The 20067-nt window shown below is 46.9% G+C and overlaps 2 protein-coding genes across 2 annotated transcripts; both read left to right on the top strand.

The window, feature by feature from the left end:
- The first annotated feature begins 870 nt into the window (after positions 1-870).
- On the top strand, positions 871-3513 carry LOC143876864 (uncharacterized). Its single transcript, XM_077378551.1, has 2 exons — positions 871-2530; positions 2617-3513. Exons 1-2 carry the CDS (start codon positions 2273-2275, stop codon positions 3088-3090), a joined length of 732 nt encoding a protein of 243 aa, XP_077234666.1. The 5' UTR covers positions 871-2272; the 3' UTR covers positions 3091-3513.
- An 8242-nt stretch (positions 3514-11755) lies between these two features.
- On the top strand, positions 11756-15137 carry LOC143876865 (glucan endo-1,3-beta-glucosidase 5-like). Its single transcript, XM_077378552.1, has 2 exons — positions 11756-12328; positions 13790-15137. Exons 1-2 carry the CDS (start codon positions 11991-11993, stop codon positions 14946-14948), a joined length of 1497 nt encoding a protein of 498 aa, XP_077234667.1. The 5' UTR covers positions 11756-11990; the 3' UTR covers positions 14949-15137.
- The last annotated feature ends 4930 nt before the right edge of the window (positions 15138-20067 follow it).

The raw sequence follows: 20067 nt of genomic DNA on the forward strand, positions 1-20067 counted from the left end.
TGCGCTTTTACACCCCATCAGTTGCCCCCAGTTCTCCAAGTTATTATGGTGACTTGGGGAAATGTGGTAGCATACATCTCTGATTGATGGTGGTCGAGGGGCCTGCGAGGCAGTCCGGAATTTGGAGCGGTCCGGAGATTGGAGCAGTCTGGATTTTGGAGCAGTCCAGAGACTGGAGCAGTCCGGAGTTTATCAGTTCGGATTTTCGGAGCAATCCGGAGGCTGGAGCAGTCCGGAGACTGAGCGGTCCGGATTTTGGAGCAGTCCGGAGAATGGAGCAGTCCGGAGATTGGAGCAGTCCGGATTTTTGGAGCAGTCCCGATTTTTGGAGCAGTCCGGATTTTTGGAGCAGTCCGGAGAATGGAGCAGTCCAGAGTTTGGAGCAGTCCGGAGTTTATCAGTCCGGATTTTCAGAGCAGTCCGGAGACTGAGCGGTCAGGATTTTGGAGCAGTCCGGAGACTGGAGCAGTCCAGAGAATGGAGCAGTCCGGATTTTTGGAGCAGTCCGGAGACTGGAGCAGTCCGGAGAATGGAGCAGTCCGGAGTTTGGAGCAGTCCGGAGTTTATCAGTCCGGATTTTTCCAGTACGTCTTGGGCCGGACTGTGTTTTCGACGTTTAGCGAGACGCGTCATATCCAGTCCGGCTTGGGCCGGACTGCTTTTTGTCGTTTTGCGAGACGCGTCATATCTAGTCCGGCTTGGGCTGGACTGCTTTTTGTCGTTTTGCGAGACACGTCATATCCAGTCCGGCTTGGGCTGGACTGTTTTTTGTCGTTTAGCTATCCAATCCGGCTTGGGCCGGACTGCTTTTTGTCATTTTGCGAGACACGTCATATCCAGTCCGGCTTGGGCCGGACTGTTTTTTGGAGTTTAGCTATCTAGTCCGGCTTGGGCCGGACTGCTTTTTGTCGTTTTGCGAGACGCGTCATATCCAGTCCGGCTTGGGCCGGACTGTTTTTTGTCGTTTAGCTATCCAGTTCGATACCTTGGGATCAGTTTAGACCGGTAATTTTCTTCAGCGCGTCTCATTCGTTTCTTTTCCTGCTTTTATGTCAAGTAGTAGCTCTAGTACTGAGTCCAATTCGGGGGAGTCGGTTCAGGGTCTAGATCGTCGATTAGAGTCGAGGACAGGCCTACCTGGTCACCAGCCCTGAAAATGGCAAGTCCCGATGCCAGTGTGGATATCATATGTAGTGATGAGGAAGTGGAGGACGAAGTGATTTTGGACTTGAACGCCATTCCGCTTCTGACAGATAGCTACGTCCCACTGGAGGGGAGTGTTGGCAGTGGCGCCAGCGAGGCGTCCACAACGTTTATCCATGGCCGGGCCGTTGAGGTCGTGGCTAGGGCCCGGATGGATGCTGATCCCAAATACAACCTACAGGCTCTCAACGAGGAGAATCACCTGGATGAGTCCATGATGGTGGTGATTAGGGATAAATACTGTATTCCATCCAGGTTCGGGCTGAGGGAGGCGACGGAGGGAGATAGGGCTTGTAACGAAAGCTCTGATGTTTGCATATATGATGAGTCGCTGAGGGCCGGACTCAGATTTCCTATGCACCCATTCTTCGCCTCGGTGCTTCAGTACTACGGGCTGGCTCCGGCTCAGGTAGCGCCTAACTCATGGAGGCTACTGATAGGGTTCGTATACCTCATTCAGGGCCGGCTTCAGAGGAACTTGTCTGTGCCGTTGTTCCGCGCGTGTGCGCAATTGAAGAGGCACAAGGGCGGGGGTTGGATTTACATTAGCCAGCGCCCGGAGGTAAAAATGATTACTGGCATCCCTTCCTCGATACACTTGTGGAGAAACAGGTTCTTTTATGTCGAGGACAGAGAGTCCAGCGAGCCCTAGCCGGTCCCTCTGAAATGGGGAACCCCGGATGCAGTCGCGATGAGTCGCAAGCCGCTCCTTGAGGGCGAGGATGCGAGGACGCTTGCTTTACTTCGGGAAGTGCTGGATCATGAGGGACCTATTGATTGTTCGAACTTCAAAGGGGAAGAGGTTTTGGTTGGGTTGGGCCTTAGTACTGCGACCCGAGCACGTACGTGGCTAGTCTTGTCTAAACTCATTTCTCCTCCTCCTCCTGTTTCTGACTGGTTTTGTTTTTCTCTATCTTTCAGAGATGCAGCAGCAGTCTTTAGTTGATAAAATGAGGAAGGGGGCCTTTGGGAAGGTCCATCAGGGTCAGAAAAGAAAGGCACCAGAGACAGCGAGTCCGGCCCCATCCCAGGACGCGCCGCCGCCACCCAAAGCCAAGAGTTCGGTGAAATGGTGAGTTCCTCTGGCCGGGGTGCAGGGTCCTCGAAGTCCGGGGGGACATCTGCTGAAGCCCGTCCTCCAATGGCGAGGTCAGGAGGCAATGTTTTTCGGCCCAATTGGGCCGTTCAGAAAGACGACACCGGCCTCGGTGAGAGCCGGGTAGCTGTTGAGATCCAGAGCAAGTGTATCCTTGGTAAAGACAAAGAACATGTTCTCCACGAGCCGCCAGCTACGGCCGAAGAGGCCGTATTTTCTTCACTTTATCAGGTAAGATGGCCAACGAGTACGCTCACTCTCTGTCCGTCTTTTACTTCGTTTACCTGTATTAACACTTGGTTATTTGTATCTTGTAGATTGGAGTGTACTTCAATGATCTTCAGGGGAAGAGTAAGAAGTTCTCTGTAGCAATCACGAAGTCGGAAGCGGAGAATGGGAAGTTGATCCGGGAGGCAAAGGAGCTACAGAGAAGCATTGAAAAGTCGGCCGAGGAGAACGAGCGGCTGAAAGAGGATTTTGCCGCTCAGCTGGCCGCGCAGAAGGAGAAAGCGACAGAAGCCTTCAACGCTCAGAGGGAAAGAGCCCTAACGAGGCAGGAGACGGTCGTTCAAGAAAAGGAGGACGAACTCCTTCTTCTATCCAGTGAGGCCTATAAGATAGGGTTTTTTGACTGCCTTGGGCAGGTCAAGGAATCCGACCCGGGCGTTGATTTGTCCAAGATGGTTATGCCTGACCCACCGACGATTACTGGTGATGAGCCGTCCACAGCGGACATACTCTTGCCCCCGGGGGCAGATTCAGCGCGGGATGGTGGCAACGAGGCGTCTTGAGCTCTCCTTCTCCCCTTTTGGTGACTTCTTGACTTCTTTTTGTAATGGCCCTTTGGAGGCCGAACTTTTTGTAACAGCCCGTTGAGGCGTTGTTTTTGTAATGGTCCTCTGAGGCCCTAACATATGAATGGAAAGCAAACTTTTATTGTCTACCTCTTCTCCGCTTGTCCGTCTCTAGTTTATACTGTTGGGCCGTATGCTGTGTAGCAATTGCTCTAGGCAGTCTTCATGGGCTTAGGTTGACCCTAATGTGCTTGGTTTCTCAAGATGCTGGGTCTTTGCATCCGGGCTGGTTCCGGACCAGGAGTGGGCTCCCCGTCTCTGCGGAGACGAGCCGTGGCGAACCAAGCGTCGAGTACCCTAGTTTTAGTGAACTGGGTTTCCAAGGAGCTTTGGTTTTTTGCATCCGGGCTGGTTTCGGACCAGGAGTGGGCTCCCAGTCTTTGCGGAGACGAGCCGTGGCGAACCAAGCGTCGAGTACCCTAGTTTTAGTTAACTGGGTTTCCAAGGAGCTTTGGTTTTTTGCATCCGGGCTGGTTTCGGACCAGGAGTGGGCTCCCAGTCTTTGCGGAGACGAGCCGTGGCAAACCAAGCGTCGAGTACCCTAGTTTTAGTGAACTAGGTTTCCAAGGAGCTTTGGTTTTTTGCATCCGGGCTGGTTCCGGACCAGGAGTGGGCTCCCAGTCTTTGCGGAGACGAGTCGTGGCGAACCAAGCGTCGAGTACCCTAGTTTTAGTGAACTGGGTTTCCAAGGAGCTTTGGTTTTTTGCATCCGGGCTGGTTCCGGACCAGGAGTCGGGTCCCAGTCTTTGCGGAGACGAGCCGTGGCAAATCAAGCGTCGAGTACCCTAGTTTTAGTGAACTGGGTTTCCAAGGAGCTTTGGTTTTTTGCATCCAGGCTGGTTCCGGACCAGGAGTGGGCTCCCAGTCTTTGCGGAGACGAGCCGTGGCAAACCAAGCGTCGAGTACCCTAGTTTTAGTGAACTGGGTTTCCGATTGGAAGAATACGAAGAGATTTGTAAAAGAGCTTCTTTCATTCATATTCAAAATATATTTACAAAGTCATTTTTGCGCCGGTTAGCTCGCTACTGATGGTATTTGCGAAGGTTCTTTGAGTTCCAGGCATGGGGTAGTGGCTTTTTCTCGAGTGTTTCCAGTCTATAACTTCCCGGACGAATCACCTCTTTTACTCGGTAAGGCCCCTCCCAGGTTGGGGAAAGTTTTCCGACCTTCTTGGGTTGGGAGATGGCAGCTTTTCTTAAGACCAGATCTCCAACTCGAAACTCTCTGGAACGCATATTGGAGTCATGATAGCGAGATACTTTCTGCTTGTAGGCGGCGACTCTTATTCGGGATTCTTCTCTGGCCTCCTCCACTAAGTCGAGATTCGCGCGGAGCCCGTCACCGTTGAGATGTTCGTTGAAGTTGGTGATTCTAGCGGACGGGGTGCCTACATCGACAGGTATTACCGCATCTGTTCCAAAGGACAGGTTGAATGGTGATTCACCCGTTAGTGTGCGCGGGGTGGTGCGGTACGCCCATAGGACATGATAGAGCTCATCTGCCCATCGGCCGGCTTTTTCGTCCAGTCTTTTCTTTATCCCTTGAAGTAGGATTCGGTTTGTGACTTCTGTCTGCCCGTTGGTCTGTGGGTGTGCTACTGAGGTGAACCTCTGCTCAATTTGCAGGTCGGAGCAAAACTTCCGAAAGTTTTGGCAGTCGAACTGTTTGCCGTTATCTGTTATCAAGGCGCGAGGAATCCCGAATCTGCAGACTACTGATTTCCAAAAGAAGTTCTGCACATTCTGCTCGGTGATCTGGGCTAGAGGTTCAGCCTCCACCCATTTGGTAAAATAATCAATGGCCACCACTATGAAGGTGCGCCTTCCGGAGGCCGGTGGAAAGGGGCCCAAGATATCCATCCCCCAAATCGGGAAGGGTAGCGGGCTGATGATTGGAGCCATAGATACAGCGGGCTGATGAATGGTGGGGGAGAACTTTTGGCATTTCTCACACCTCTTGACCAGGGTCAGTGCGTCTTGTCTCAATGTCGGCCAGGACAGACCTCTCACCAGAACTTTGATCGCCAGGGCCTTGCCCCCTAGATGCTTTCCGCAAATACCTTTGTGTGTCTCTTGCAAGGCGTACGTGGCGTCGCTGGGCCAGAGACACTTTAAGTAGGGGAGGGTGTAGAATCTTTTGAACAAGTTCTCGCCATCGAGTGAAAAACGGGCTGCTCTTTGGATCACCTTGCGCGCTTCTCTCTTGGCCTCGGGTAGTCTCCCACTACGCAGGTAGTCGACGATCTCGTCCATCCAGCAGGACTCGTGTTCCACCTGCATTATCTCAGCAGCCTTTCTTTCGATACTGGATGCCTGTAAGAACTCCATGCATATATTCCCGAGAGTCGTGTATCCGAATGCGGCCAGCTTAGACAGCATATCTGCCTTTGTGTTTTCCGTTCTGGGGATTCTGACAACCTCAAAACTTTTGAACTTGGAGGATAGCTGTCGGACCTGGGAGAGGTATTAATCATACGCTCGTCGCGGGCTTCGTATGTCCCTTGGATCTGGTTGGCGACCAACTGGGAGTCACAGTAAGCTTTCAATCTCTGGGTGCCAGTCTGGACTGCAAGATTCATTCCGACGAGGAGTGCTTCATACTCAGCCTCATTGTTAGATGCGCGAAATCCGAATCTTAAGGGGTAGTCTAGGACGAAACTGTCCGGCCCGGTTAAAACCAGACCGACTCCGCAACCAGCCTTGTTTGAAGATCCGTCCACGTGCACTTCCCAGAGTGATTCGGCGGTTGAAGGACCCTGTTCAGCTGGTGGTACGGGGATGATTCCTGTTCCGGCTCCATCTTCTGTTGGCTCCCCAGCTACGATTGCACTTCTCACTGCTGGTGCTTGGGTGACTTCAGGTTCGGTGATCTGCTGGGGGATGGAGCATTCAGCTACGAAATCTGCCAATACTTGAGCCTTGATTGCGGGCCTGGGCATGTACCGGATGTCAAATTCACTTAGTTCCACGGCCCATTTAACTAGTCGTCCCGAGGTGTCCGCCTTATGGAGAACTTGCCTGAGCGGCTGGTCAGTTAGGACCTTTATCGTGTGAGCTTGAAAATACGGTCTCAACTTCCTGGCTGCCATCACCAGCGCGTAAGCCAATTTCTCGACCCGCTGGTACCTTATTTCAGCGTCGTGCAGGACTTTACTAACGTAGTAGACCGGCTTTTGTTGGTTGTGCTCTTCACGAACTAGGATTGCTGCCAGAGATAGGGGGCTTATAGATAGATACAAGAGTAGCTCCTCACCAGGCTATGGTTTTGTCAATAGCGGTGGAGAGGATAAATATTGTTTTAGCTCCTCGAAGGCGGCCTGGCATTCCTCTGTCCAGGGCGCGGTCTTGAGTCCTTTGACTGCGTTGAAGAAAGGGAGACACCTCTCTGCAGATTTTGAGACGAAGCGCCCCGGCGCGGCTATCATCCCTGTCAGTCGCTGCACTTCTCTGATGGTTTTCGAAGGAGTGAGCTCCACCACGGCCTTGATTTTTTTCGGATTGGCCTCTATGCCTCTCTGGCTAACCATAAACCCTAAGAATTTTCCCGAGCTAACACCGAAGGTGCACTTGGTGGGATTAAGCTTCATCTTATTGTCTCTCAGGACTTGAAATGTCTCTTCCAGATCGGAGACATGATCTTACGCGCTTCGGCTTTTGACCAGCATGTTATCAACATAGACTTCCATGTTGCGGCCGATCTGATTTCGGAAGAGCTTGTTTACGAGCCTCTGATACGTGGCCCCGGCATTTTTCAGGCCGAAGGGCATGACGCGGTAGCAGTAGGTCCCCTGGTCCGTTACAAAGGAGGTCTTCGGGATATCTGACTCATACATTATGATCTGATTATATCCGGAGAAGGTGTCCATGAAGTTCAGTAATTCGTGACCTGCACTGGCGTCGATGAGTTGATCGATCTTTGGGAGCGGGTAGCTGTCCTTGGGACAGGCTTTATTCAGGTCCGTGAAGTCGACGCAGGTTCTCCATTTCCCATTTGCCTTTTTCACCAGGACTACGTTTGCCAACCAGTCCGGGTATTGGATTTCTCGAATGAAGTCAGCTCTTAGGAGCCTCTCCACTTCTTCTCTGATCGCCTGCCGCCTTTCGAGGGCGAAGTGTCTTCTCTTCTGCTTCACCGGCCTGCAGGTCGGGTCGACACCTAGTTTGTGCGAACTAACCTCCGGGTTGATGCCGGGCATGTCCATGGGGGCCGATCCGAACGACCTTCTCACCATCACTCTTGCACAAGGGGATGGAGATGCGGTCTTCGGCGGGCTGAGCTCCCTGAGCTTCGTCCCTTAGGTTGAGTAGCTCAATTGGCAATGACTCCGTCGCGTTTTTGCCCTTGAGTGCCATTGCATAACACTCCCTAGATTGAGGCTGGTCCCGCCTCACTTCCCCAACGCCGTTTGGCGTAATAAACTTCATCTTCTGGTGATAAGCGGACGCGACGGCGCGGATTAGGTTCTGGCCAGGTCTTCCTAAAATAGCGTTATAGACCGAAGTGGCCCTCACTACTAGGAAGTTTACCATGGCGAAAGCTTGGCAGGGTGACTCTCCGACAAGGACAGGAAGCTCGATTTGTTCCTCAACCTTGACTACCTCTCCTGAGAAGCCGAAGAGATCTGAGTTTGCTGGCCTTAAGCGGTTGTCACCTATCATCATTCTTTCGAAGGCGTGATAGTACAGAATGTCGGCTGAACTCCCATTGTCTACCAGAATTTTCTTTAACTCCCAGTTTGCGACGAGCATGGTTAGGACTAGGGCGTCGTCATGTGGCAATATCAGGCCGTCGAGGTCCGCATCTGAGAAGGAGATCTCATTCTCGGTCTTCATCTTCTTGCTGCATGCGTGCACGACATTGACTCGGCGTGCGTATGCTTTCCGAGCAGCGGATGAGGTGCCTCCAGCTGCCGGACTACCCATGATTGTGCCAATGACTCCCCTTGGTTGGGAGCGGTGTGCCTCTGGTTGTGGACTAGGCGGCGGAGGAGATTGTCTTCGGGCTGGGGGCGGTTGAGACCACCGAGGGCTTCGGCCCTGGGGACCTTTCTCCTTGGGGTCACTTTTGTGGGTGTCACTTCAGACATATTTTTTCAAGTAGCGCCTGCTGATCAACTGCTCGATCTCCTCCTTCAGCTGCCAGCAGTCGTCTGTATCGTGGCCGTGGTCCCTGTGGAACCGACAGTACTTTGACTTGTCTCTCCTGTTTCCCTTGGAGATCATTGGGGTTGGCCACTTTGTGAACTCTTCTCCGCTGATGGCAGCCAGTATATGTCTTCGGGAGGTGTTGAGAGGGGTGAAGTTTTCCTCCCTTCTTTGAGGGGACTTGTCTCTTCTAACAACCTTGTCATCCCTGCGCTGCTTAGTAGGGTACTTGTCTTGGTTCTTGTCATCAGAGGTTCTCCTCCGATTCGAGTCCAGAGCAGCCAGAGTCTCTTCTACTGAAATATATTCCTCCGCCCCCGCCATTAAATCTGCTAGGGAGTGCGGATTCCGGCGGGTCACCGCTCGGCGGAAATCATTAGATCTAGCACCTGCGAGAAGCGCGTTTGTAGCAGCCGAGGGGTCTAGATTTGGCACTTGAAGTGCCTCCCTGTTGAAGCGGCTAACGAAGGCTTTGAGAGGTTCATTATCCTCTTGCCGCAAGGTCATCAGGGATGCTGTTGTTTTCCTTGGCCTGCAGCTGCTCATGAAGTGGCGGACCAGGTCTTCCCCGAAGTCATCGAAGTTGCTGATGGAGTTTGGTCTGATCCTTGAGTACCAGTCCCTTGCTGCACCTGTCAGGGTCGTCGGGAATGCTCTGCAGAGGAAACCGTCTGACGCACCGTGGAGGAGCATCATTGTCCGGAACGTCTCCAAGTGGTCCACGGGGTCAATGGTCCCATCATACTGCGGGATAGTTGGCATTTTAAATCCCCTGGGTGCTGGGGCACCCATCACGTCGTCGGTGAACGGTGTTCTGCTTGAGAACGCCTTAGACACAGGCCGGCTTTGATCCTTAGCCAGCTCTTTAATTATGTGGTCCATCTCTTCTATTCTCTGTAGCATCAGGTCAGCTCTACGGTCTGGTGACCTGCTTCTTTCCACAGATTGGCTCGCCGCGGAGCCGGAGTGGCTTTCCGGACTCCTACGACGGGACTGTGATTTTGCCTATGGTGCGCGTTCTTCAGGAGCCCGGCGCCTTTGCGCAGAGCGAGACCGCGACCTCCGACGGTGGTGCGCTTCTGTCTGTGCATGCCTGGCCGGTGGATGGCTGACTTGTCTGGTGGAGTGGTGAGTTCGGCCCTCACCATGGCGCGATGACTCTCCCCTGTGGATATTTGGCCTCTCTGGGACAGGTCGTGGAGCTTCTGGAGGAAGTTGGGGAGGCGTTTGGAGTAGCTGCTGGTACTGCCCGATGAGAGCTGTCATCTGTTGGAAAAGGGCTTGAACTTGATCCGGAGTGGGCATGGAGTTGAGGTGTACCGAACGAGGCTGGCTTTGTTCGGCCGTGGCAGAAGCTGCCACCACCAGCGAGGCGAGTCGCTCGCTCCGAGTCCTGCCGGGTAGCACGGCTCGGGTAGTCCGTGCGGTTGGCACCCGCGCACTCTTGCGCCCTGCCATTTTTTGTAAGGTGATTGGAACAGCCTTTAGTTCAGCGTCCCACGGATGGCGCCAATCTGTTAGGCCCGAAATCGGTTAACAGATGTGACAGTGACGTAAGAGCCGAGCTGGAGGGCCTGAGGAGCTGAAGTGAAGGAAATAGAGTTCGGGTGAACTGTGTTCTGCACAGAAGCAAACGGGGTCAGAATGACCGACCCGGAGTGTACTCCGGACAGGCCCTTCGACACTCAAGTCAGTATGAGCCGGAGTGAAGAGGGAGTTTTAAGAGTGGTGGGTGAGAATTCAATATCCTGATTTATGAGCTTTGGAAGCCCTTTTATAGGGGAAATTTGGGGTAGGTGGGGAGTTAATGCTCCAAGGCAGGTGTCCACCGATTATAAGTTCAGGCTCACCTACTCTGTGGTAATTACCGAACTACCCCTGCTGACGCGGGGTCTGCAGTGGGCCTCCCCCCTCGAGACACGTGTTGGCAGCTAATAGGCTGGTCCGCGGTGGGGGCCCCTCTAGCCACGTGTCGGCAGCTAACAGGCTGCTGCGCTTTTACACCCCAGTATGCATGGACCAAATTACATACCCACGCATGTTGCTATTTCGCCCACTCCCTGAAACCACCTTGCCGGCTCACATGGGACAAATTACTACAATACATGTACTTTCAACATCTTTTTCTATTTACTACGATGTAATTCATAGAATATTCATAAATATTAATTATGATTTTATCTCAAGTACCCAGCATTTATTAGCAATTATAGAAATAATATTTTATTTTATTTATGTCAATGCATTCCTCGCACAATTCATGAAAAAAATAAGCATTTTATATCACGCAATATAATCTACAAATTATAATTAGTTTGCATATGGAATCATATCAATATCAAAGATATTTATCAATAAAAAGAAAGGATTAGTGCTTCACTATTTAATAAGCTAATTATGATTATTTTAACCTTAAAAATTATTAATTTCTCTGGTAAAAAAAATCTCATAAAATATAATTAATAGCAATAGCAATAGTTCTTTCGCATAATCAACCCAAAAATGATTTTGAAATAATGTTACTTGATTTGGAGAGCTTCTACTATTTTATGGTATGATCAGATAGTCCCAGTATGATTCCATTAAACTGATGTGTATAGATCAATTATGTGGCGACTTGATCTAGAGTGGATGACCAAGTTCAACTCAGGATTTCATTGGTCGACATTTTGTGGATTTGTGGGTCAGATGCCTTCTTGTTGATTCTAGTTGCAAAATCACAAAAGAAAACTACTTCAAATCGTAACTATAAGTACCTCTGAAAAAATACCTTAAAATGGGCACGGGCTACACGAACATGTACCTCTAGAAAACGCTAACTTACATTTCCCAGTAATTTTTAAAACTTTTATTTCCCTACTTACGCATGTGACTACATGGAAATAAAACCCGGGTAATATGATGCTCACAATGCCTACAACTAGGTTTGCATATGCCCGCACTTGGATGGAATGGAGAGAGGTGAGGGAAAGCACAACTTTAGAAATCCTATACCATTTTAAAAGGATTAATACATGTGAAATGAAACCTTGAGCATACTTCTATAGAAAGTGAAAAACTTAAAAGTACCCTTTCACAAACATAAGTGTCTCTTAAATAATAAATATACTGTTTCACAACCCATGTATATTTTAAGAGGAATGCTAAACTTAGGGGCACCCTTGCAAAAAACAGCTGAAAGGGCGTCCCCATTGGCTGCACATGCATTTATTACTCTTGGTTGCACGCAATTATAAATGCACTAAATGCATGTGCATCCAATGGCGGCGCCCTTTCAACTATTTTTTTCAAGGCCGACCCTGAGTTTAGCATTCCTCGGATTTTAAATGGAAAAACACTTTCAAGTATGCACCTCTAACTTCTTTATTTGTTGTTTCTCATGTCTCATATATCCGCCCCTTTTGATGCAACTTTCCATGCAACTTTTCTTCCACGTAAGGAGGGATCAAATGAAACAGCCACACGACAAGTATGCTGTATTCTTTGCTTGGTGGAATTTTTTTTCCTTGCACATGAAGCAGGTCTTGAGAAGACTGTCATATCTACTACACGGGTGGAATCCAATTCCTTGTAGGCTTCTTCTGTAATTCCTTTCCCTGTGGGGGGTGTTTCTCCACTGTTGATTTAAACCACTTGATTGAGAGAATTGCAGAAAGGAAACAAACAAACAAACAAACATAGAACTTTGCTGAAATGGGTGTCCATGGCTTGGTGTTTTGGGTCTTTGTTTTGTATGCATCCTGGAGAGGAATTGATGGAGAGGGACTCGGTTTTAACTGGGGAACACGTTCCACACATCCATTACCAGCTGACATAGTAGTAAGACTTCTTAAGGACAACAGATTCAACAAAGTGAAGCTGTTTGAAGCGGACCCTCTGGCACTCAATGCTCTAGGTAATTCTGGAATTGAAGTAATGCTCGGTATACCCAATGAATTCTTAGCACCGCTAGCAAGCAACGTTGGAGTCGCCGAAGAATGGGTGATGCGAAATGTCTCAACATACATTTCCAAGTATGGTGTAGACATAAGGTAAGTAAGTTCATGCAATTGACTCGTAGATTGACTCCCTAGATGAATATTTTCCAACCTACTTTCTGAGCAACTTTCTAACGTTAGCAGGTAAGCTTACCTGTTTACGTTAGCGTAAAACAAGGTGGGCCCACATTGTTGGGGGGATTCAAAGCCTTCATTTGGAAGGCCCTTTCATGGATAGGGTGTACACAAAAAATCAGCTCCATTGGATCATCTTAGGGTGTCTATTTGTGGGGTGAAAATATAGGTAGATTAGTGGACAAACAATATTTGTCCATTTTCACCCCCACAAATGGACATCATATGATGATCCAATGAAGCTGATTTTTGGTATACAACCCATCCATGATGGGGCCTTTCAAATGAATACTTAGGATCAGCCCAACAATGTGGCCCACCCTTGTTTTACGCTAACGTTAGTAGCTAAGCTAGCTGCTAACGTTAGCATGAACCCTTCTCTCTCTCTCTCTATATATATATATAGAAAACGGTTTCTACACACATGTGTAGACATGTTATTGTGTAGACAAGTTATCTACACACTACCTTAAAATATAGTGGAGGGCATATTGTTTGGGTGATCCAAACCATTCATTTGATTGGCCCTCACATAGATTGGGTGTCCACAAAAAATCAGCTCCATAGGATCATCCCAACCCTACGATTTATGGAGGTAAAATGGACATGCATAAACCTTCACAATTCTATCCATTTTTTGCCTCCACGGTTAGAATGGTTAGGATGATCCTATGGAGCTGATTTTTTGTGGACACCCTATCTATGTGAGGGCCAATCAAATGAATGGTTTGGATCACCCAAATAATGTGGGCCTCCGCTGTATTTTAAGCTAGTGGAGGGGTTAGGATGATCCTATGGAGCTGATTTTTGGTACACTCCCCATCTATGTAAGGGACTTTCAAATGAATGCTTTGGATCATCCTAACAAAGTGGGCCCCCATGTGATTGGGCAAGCTAGCTCACCAACAGTTTCCTCTCTCTCTCTCTATATATATATATAGAGAGAGGAAAGTGAAGCTACACCACCGGTGTAGCTAACTTAGCTACACCGCCGGCTTAAAATACAATGGGCCCACATTGTTTTGGTGATCCAAAGAATTCATTTGATTGGCTCTCACAAATCGTAGGGTTGGGATGATCCTATGGAGCTGATTTTTGGTGGACACCCTATCGATGTGAGGGCCAATCAAATGAATTCTTTGGATCACCAAAACAATGTGGGCCCATTGTATTTTAAGCCAGCGGTGTAGCTAAGTTAGCTACACCGGCGGTGTAGCTTCACTTTCCTCATATATATATATATATATATATATATATATATATATATATATATATATATATATATATATATATATATATATATATATATATATATATATATATATATAGCACTGTTTGATAACATTTGTTCTTTAACTTTGATTACATACATTTATACAGGTATGTTGCAGTGGGTAACGAGCCTTTCCTAGAGACTTACAAGGGCATGTTTCAACAATCCACCTTTCCCGCCCTCCAAAACATTCAAGCTGCCATCATCAAAGCCGGCCTCGGCAGACAAGTCAAAGTCACCGTCCCCCTGAACGCCGACGTCTACCAAACCGAAAACAGTCTCCCATCCGGCGGTGATTTCCGGCCGGAAATTCACGACCTCATGATCTCCATCATCAATTTCTTGGTCAACAACGGTGCACCCCTCACCATCAACATCTACCCTTTCCTTAGCCTCTACGCTGATCCCCATTTCCCAATCGACTACGCATTCTTCTCTGGAACCTCTTCCCCTGTCGTCGATGGATCCATATCTTACAACAACGCCTTCGATGCCAATTACGACACCCTCATTTGGGCTCTCGAGAAGAACAATTTCTCATCGCTTCCTGTGATTGTCGGCGAAGTTGGATGGCCCACTGACGGCAATGCCAATGCAAATTTACAGTATGCACGCAAGTTCAATCAGGGGCTTATCAATCGAATCATTCAAGGCCAAGGCACCCCAAAACGACCAACCACCTCACTTGATATTTACCTTTTCGGACTCATTGACGAGGACGCAAAGAGTATCGACCCGGGTAATTTCGAGCGCCATTGGGGGATTTTCAATTATGACGGTACGATCAAGTACTCGTTGGATTTGGGGAACGGTCGAACTCTTATTCCAGCAAAGGGCGTTAAATACCTGGAGAGGCAATGGTGCGTCATGTCTCCAGAGGCGAGCACTTCAGATCCGAATTGGGCAGAAAGCATCAATTACGCGTGCACATACGCAGATTGCACGAGTCTTGGTTATGGGTCCTCTTGCAATGAGTTGGATGCCAGGAGCAATGCTTCTTATGCCTTCAACATGTTCTACCAGACTACTAATCAACAGAAGTCAATGTGCGAGTTCTCCAACCTTTCAGTTATCACACGGAAAGATCCATCACAAGAGAGTTGCCGATTCGAGATCATGATTGATGTTAGCGGACACGAGCTGAGTCAAAGCCCCCCAAGCCAGTCTTCCGATTCTTTGGCTTTGGCTGGCAGTACTGGAAATGTAGCCATGGCTGTTTTGTTTTTGTTGATATGGAGCATTTCTGGTGCTCTTCAACGACATTGATTGAATCCTGCACAGTTTGCTGCTCTCTAACCCTCTACTTATCTTAGTTTTGTCTCTTAATTTTATTGAGAATGTGGCAAACCCCAAAACTGTACATTTGATTGATCTAAAGGAATATAAACTCAAATCTAGCTGGTAAGGTAGATGAAGGGGAAATATGACTAATAACAGATCCTAAGGTGGCAAAGAAAATAGATTTCAATCAACAAAAATCACAAAAAAATCACAGAAAAATGAAGATAGAAAAGAAAAGAATATATGGATTTCAAATGGAGATGAAATCAAGATCGTCAGACACGTCGGATGTATAAGGAATACATAGGAAGGGCTTGCTCATCCAAGGATTTACTCTCTTTCTTCTCACCCAAGCTTCTCTCCATTCTCTACCCCACGATCTCAACAAAGAAGGAAATATTCCTCCTCCTCAACACTCCACAAATTTTCACATCTTCAAAATTGCTAGAGTTATTGAAGCTTCTCACCTCTATTTATAGAGGTAGGGAAGGGGTCAAGAAACTTCCAGCCAGCTGGTCCCCATATGTGGCGTGCTAGCTAAATGCCAAGTGTCTTGTCCATTTAATCCAAGCCCAAGCCAAATCTTTGATCCACGCCCAAGCCCAAGCCACCCCATAAGTTCCTCATTTCTCCTTGTCGGGCCTTCAATCTTCGAAGAAATGATGGAAGAGAACAATACTTTTCAATACAGAGGCACTTTTGGAGATTCAGTAAAATTGGTTTTGCTTGTCTCACCCCCGGTGTTGAGAAAGGTCCGACCTTGAGGACGGGCTCTTTCCTAAGAGGGGGAGGGCATTCTTCTAAGGAAACCTTGCTATAGTCCTCAACCACAATACCTCGGTGGTTTCTCATAGCTTTACCGAACCTGCAGCATCCTTGGTCAAGAAAATCTGAATTGGCCTTCTTCAACATAAGGGAATGAAGTGTTAGCCGAAATTTTTGCATTCACTTCCTGATCAATTTCTGTAGTTCCGGCACTCTTGTTGCAGCCACTACACTCACTGGTATAGCTTCCTGCTTGCTGGTCCTTGCAGCTGCCTCCGGTCATATTTTGTCATGGACTTCCAGCAAGAGAATTGGCTTACTTCAACCTTCAAGCAGTATTAGAAGTTGTGGAACTGTTCCTGGAGTTGTGCAAACAGTCTGACCTACTCAAGAATTTTTGTTGTAAGGATTCTGTTTGCAGCCTTTTCTGCCTATGAAGTGCAAGTTCTGTTTTGATCTTCAAGATAGGATTCTGTAGGAAACTGCTGATAACCTTCCCATAATACAACTCCCAAGCGATGTTCCTGATGGAACCATGATAACCATACTCCTTAGGTGTCAAAGCAGAAACCTCACTACACCAGTTGACAAGTTCTGCTTGTTATTCCTGGTGTTACAGATCAAGTTGCAGGGTTAGCATACAGCAGATCTTGATGCTCCTGAGTCCTGACTTCCTTCAGTAGTTGCATCTTGAAATATTCTGATCGTGAGGCCAAAACCACTTGATGGCAACGGAAATCTTTTCACCAATTTTAACACGAACATATGCAAGGTCATCAATAGATCCGGTCGCCTTTGTCTCCTCGATTCCATATAATATGCCAGCCGATAATGTGTCAGTAGCAATAATAAGGCTTTCAATGCCAACACACGGAACATGGGCCAATTTCTAGTCCGGCCAAGGCCTGGTTAGCCCTAAGGAAAGCCATTTATGCATCCATTGTTGTTTGGCCTAAGTACTTGCAAGTCCTCGTCTGATAAGTTGGCAAAAGCTTCCTATCTGCACTCTACGTTTTCTTACATGAAAATAGGACAAGCAGTACATTCCTTGGTAATGGCTCTATCCTTTCTCAAATTTAGAGGGTAAAGTTAGGGGAAATAGCATTAATTCAATTCAATAGTTTTAAAAGAGAAAAAGCCAAAAGTTAATTTTACTTTTTGTTTAAAATTTGGAGGTTGTGGAGGTGAGGCCGCTTCCTATGAGAATTTAACAGGTAATTCTCTTGAACATTCATGAGAACTAAGAGGGGAACAAGGCCAAAATGTTGTAAAATTGTGAATGAATCAACAAGGAATTGAAGGTAGGGTGTAAGTGATAGGTTAGTCGGTTACACCTCGAGGAGCCGGTTACACCTCGGTAACGTAATCTATTTATTCTAAATATTAGTTGAAGTCCAAAAGACACTGTTATGAATTCACTATATTTTTCTAATGTGCTAAGATGCTTCCGTTTTAAACTGAAACTGTATTTTGAATCTTGTGGGGTATTGTTATAAATTTTAAAAGAGAAAAAGTCAAAAGTTACTTTTACCTTATGTTTAAAATTTGGAGGGAAGATTCAAAATTAAAAGTTTTCTCTTGTTTTCAATAGCAAGTGTCTTTTGTAGTGTATAGGGACTTGAACCTAAGACCATGGGATCTGTGGAGAGGGCTCTCAACTACAATGCAAAACATTTAGTCCCACATTGGAACTTTTGAAGAAGTTTCTCGTCCGTATAAAATGTGGAGTTGGGGGAATGGCTTGAGCCTTTCAAGGGGCATTGGAATTTGTAAGGTGACTTGGTTTTGTATGAACACAAGTTCATGTAAATATACGCACATGCGTGCATGCGCCGGGCCGTGGCCATGGTTCGTGGTCCGAGGTCAGAGGTCCAGGTTTGGGAAAAATAAAATTAGCTTTTTAATGCTAAAATGGTTTTTATTTTTGCCCATTAAAACTTAAACAGTGAAATCTACCAACGTTTTTGCTAATGACACCCATTAAAAGTGCAACCGTTTCACATCTCCAACAGTCACAAATGTGACTGTTGTGAGAGAAACGGTTTAGCTCTTTAATGGCGTTTACTCTTCTTCAAACAGTCACATTTTCTCTATACAAGAGAGAGAAGGCAGCACTTGTCTTGGACATTTTTGCATAGAGAAAATATATTGTTATGCTACTGTTTTACAAAAGGAAATCCAAATTTCTCTCCTTCCTTTCTCCTCCTTACGTTCCGTGTCTGAGCACAGTTCTAAGGTGGTTCTAGGTGGACCAGTCAGCGAGTGCACATGGACTGGAGCTAGTTTGGCTATTTTATCTTGGAGCGTCGATTCACGGATCCTGGTTGCACCGTAGAGGGCAGATACGATTCTTAAGGAGAGTGATCAAGTGGCACGACTCTACCTACTTCCTTAATCATAAAAATCTTATTTTTCCAAAGGATTTTTGTCAAATAGATAAGTGCAATATGTTTTTCCAAAGTTTTGTTTTAATTCTGAATTTTTAACTGCAAATGAATTTTAGGGCCGAGTTGCACAAACTTGGAGCCGAGTAACCAACTTGGGTTCAGGTAACCTGTTTTGGTGAGTAACCAAGTTGGGTCCGACAGCCTTATTTTTGGGCTCAATTAAGTTATAGATCATTCCCCTTTATGTTAACAGTTTCAACACTTTAAGATTTGTAGAATCCGTAGATTCCCCATCATCTATTTATGCACTGGTCGTTCACCCAGTCTATATGGGGTCGCATATTTCTGAGATTTGGGATTAGCTGGATTTTTCCTAGATCTATTGAGTTGTTGTTGCAACAATGGAGCTTCGTGCCTTGAAAGAAGAAAGGGAAAATTATGTGGGAAGTATGCTTGCTTGCCACTTGGTGGGTGGTTTGGAAGGAGAGAAATGCACGGGTGTTTGAGGGAATGTCCAAGGCTCCTCATTATCTTTATATGCAGATAATTGCATTGGTTATAAATCGGACAAGATATCATCCATCTTTCCAGTTTGTCTCAGCTTTTGATCTTTGGGAATGATGGGGTGTGGTGTGTTTGAGTAGTGAGTGGGCTAATAAAGTTGTGCAGAGATGGGAACCACCGCCTCAAGGAGTGTTAAAAATAAACTTTGATGGTGCTTGCTTTGGGAATCCTGGTCCAGCCGGGGTGGGATGTTTATGTCGTGATGATGCCGGCCAGGTTCTTTGGACTTTTTGGGGCCCTTTAGGTGTGACTGACGGTACGGAGGCGGAAGTCCAAGCGGCTTTCAATGGCATAAAAAAAAGGTGAGTAGGGACTGTCTGAAGAGTTTAATTGTTGAAGGGGACTCGTTTAATGTTATCCGGTGGCTGAGGGGTGGGGTGGCTCCACCTTGGAGGTTTTTGGATCTTTTTGACGAAATGGAAGATATATTGGCGGAATCAGATATTGAGTTGATCTATGTTAGAAGGTCTGCTAACGAGAAGGCGGATGCGTTGGCTAGAAGAGGGGTGGTATGCAACTCGATGAATTGGTCTGATCAAGTTCCTATTTGATGTCCTATTCATTGTGTAATTAGTTTTTTATTTTTGTGTTCTGTAACTTCGGGATTTCCCTTTCGGGCGTCCCTTCTGATTCTTTTATAATATTTGCCATTTAAAAAAAAAAGATTTGTAGAATCCGATCATCTATTTTTCCAACAAATAGTACGTTGGCCCCATTATAAAACTGGCAGAAGGCATGTCGATGGAGTACCTACTTTAAGACGGCTATCTCTTTAGAGGCAATTGTCTTTGCCTTCCCGATTCCTCCCTCAGGTTGTTGGTCATCGAAGAATTGCATGACAAAGGGCATTTTGGGTAGAATAAAACCGCTTGGTTAGTGAAAGAAAAGTTCTATTGGCTGGGCATCGATAAGGATGTTCACACCTTTGTTCAGAGGTGCCACGTATGTCAGACAGCCAAGGGAATTGCCACCAATGTCGGATTATATTCCCTTCATATTTCTAGAAGCGTCATGGATAGTCGTTTCTATGGATTTGTTAAACACAGATGAAATTTTTGCATATGCCATCATAAATCCATTGTCTTGTTTGTATTTTCTTGTACTCTGCGTTTCTTGTTAAGCTTATCCTTGTGACCAAACTTCTCAGTGTGCTCTTATTTGAAGTAGAGATCAAGCATAACGGATCTTTTGTGTGGTTATTTTCATTGTTAGTGAGAAATATTTATACTGAAAAATATTTAAATAAATAAAGTGTTAAATTTTAAAGTGTATTTTTTGGGTAGCTTTATTTTATTTTTATTTTGAGTGATGTAGTGAGGAGAAATATGTATTTTGTGTCCATGGGCATTTTGGTCTTTTGTTGGCTTAGCTTGCACATGTGTGAGCCA

The sequence above is a fragment of the Tasmannia lanceolata genome, unplaced genomic scaffold, assembly GCF_043159265.1.
Source record: "Tasmannia lanceolata isolate RefF3 unplaced genomic scaffold, GAP_Taslan_0.1 ptg000005l, whole genome shotgun sequence".
In the NCBI taxonomy this organism is placed as follows: Eukaryota; Viridiplantae; Streptophyta; class Magnoliopsida; order Canellales; family Winteraceae; genus Tasmannia; species Tasmannia lanceolata.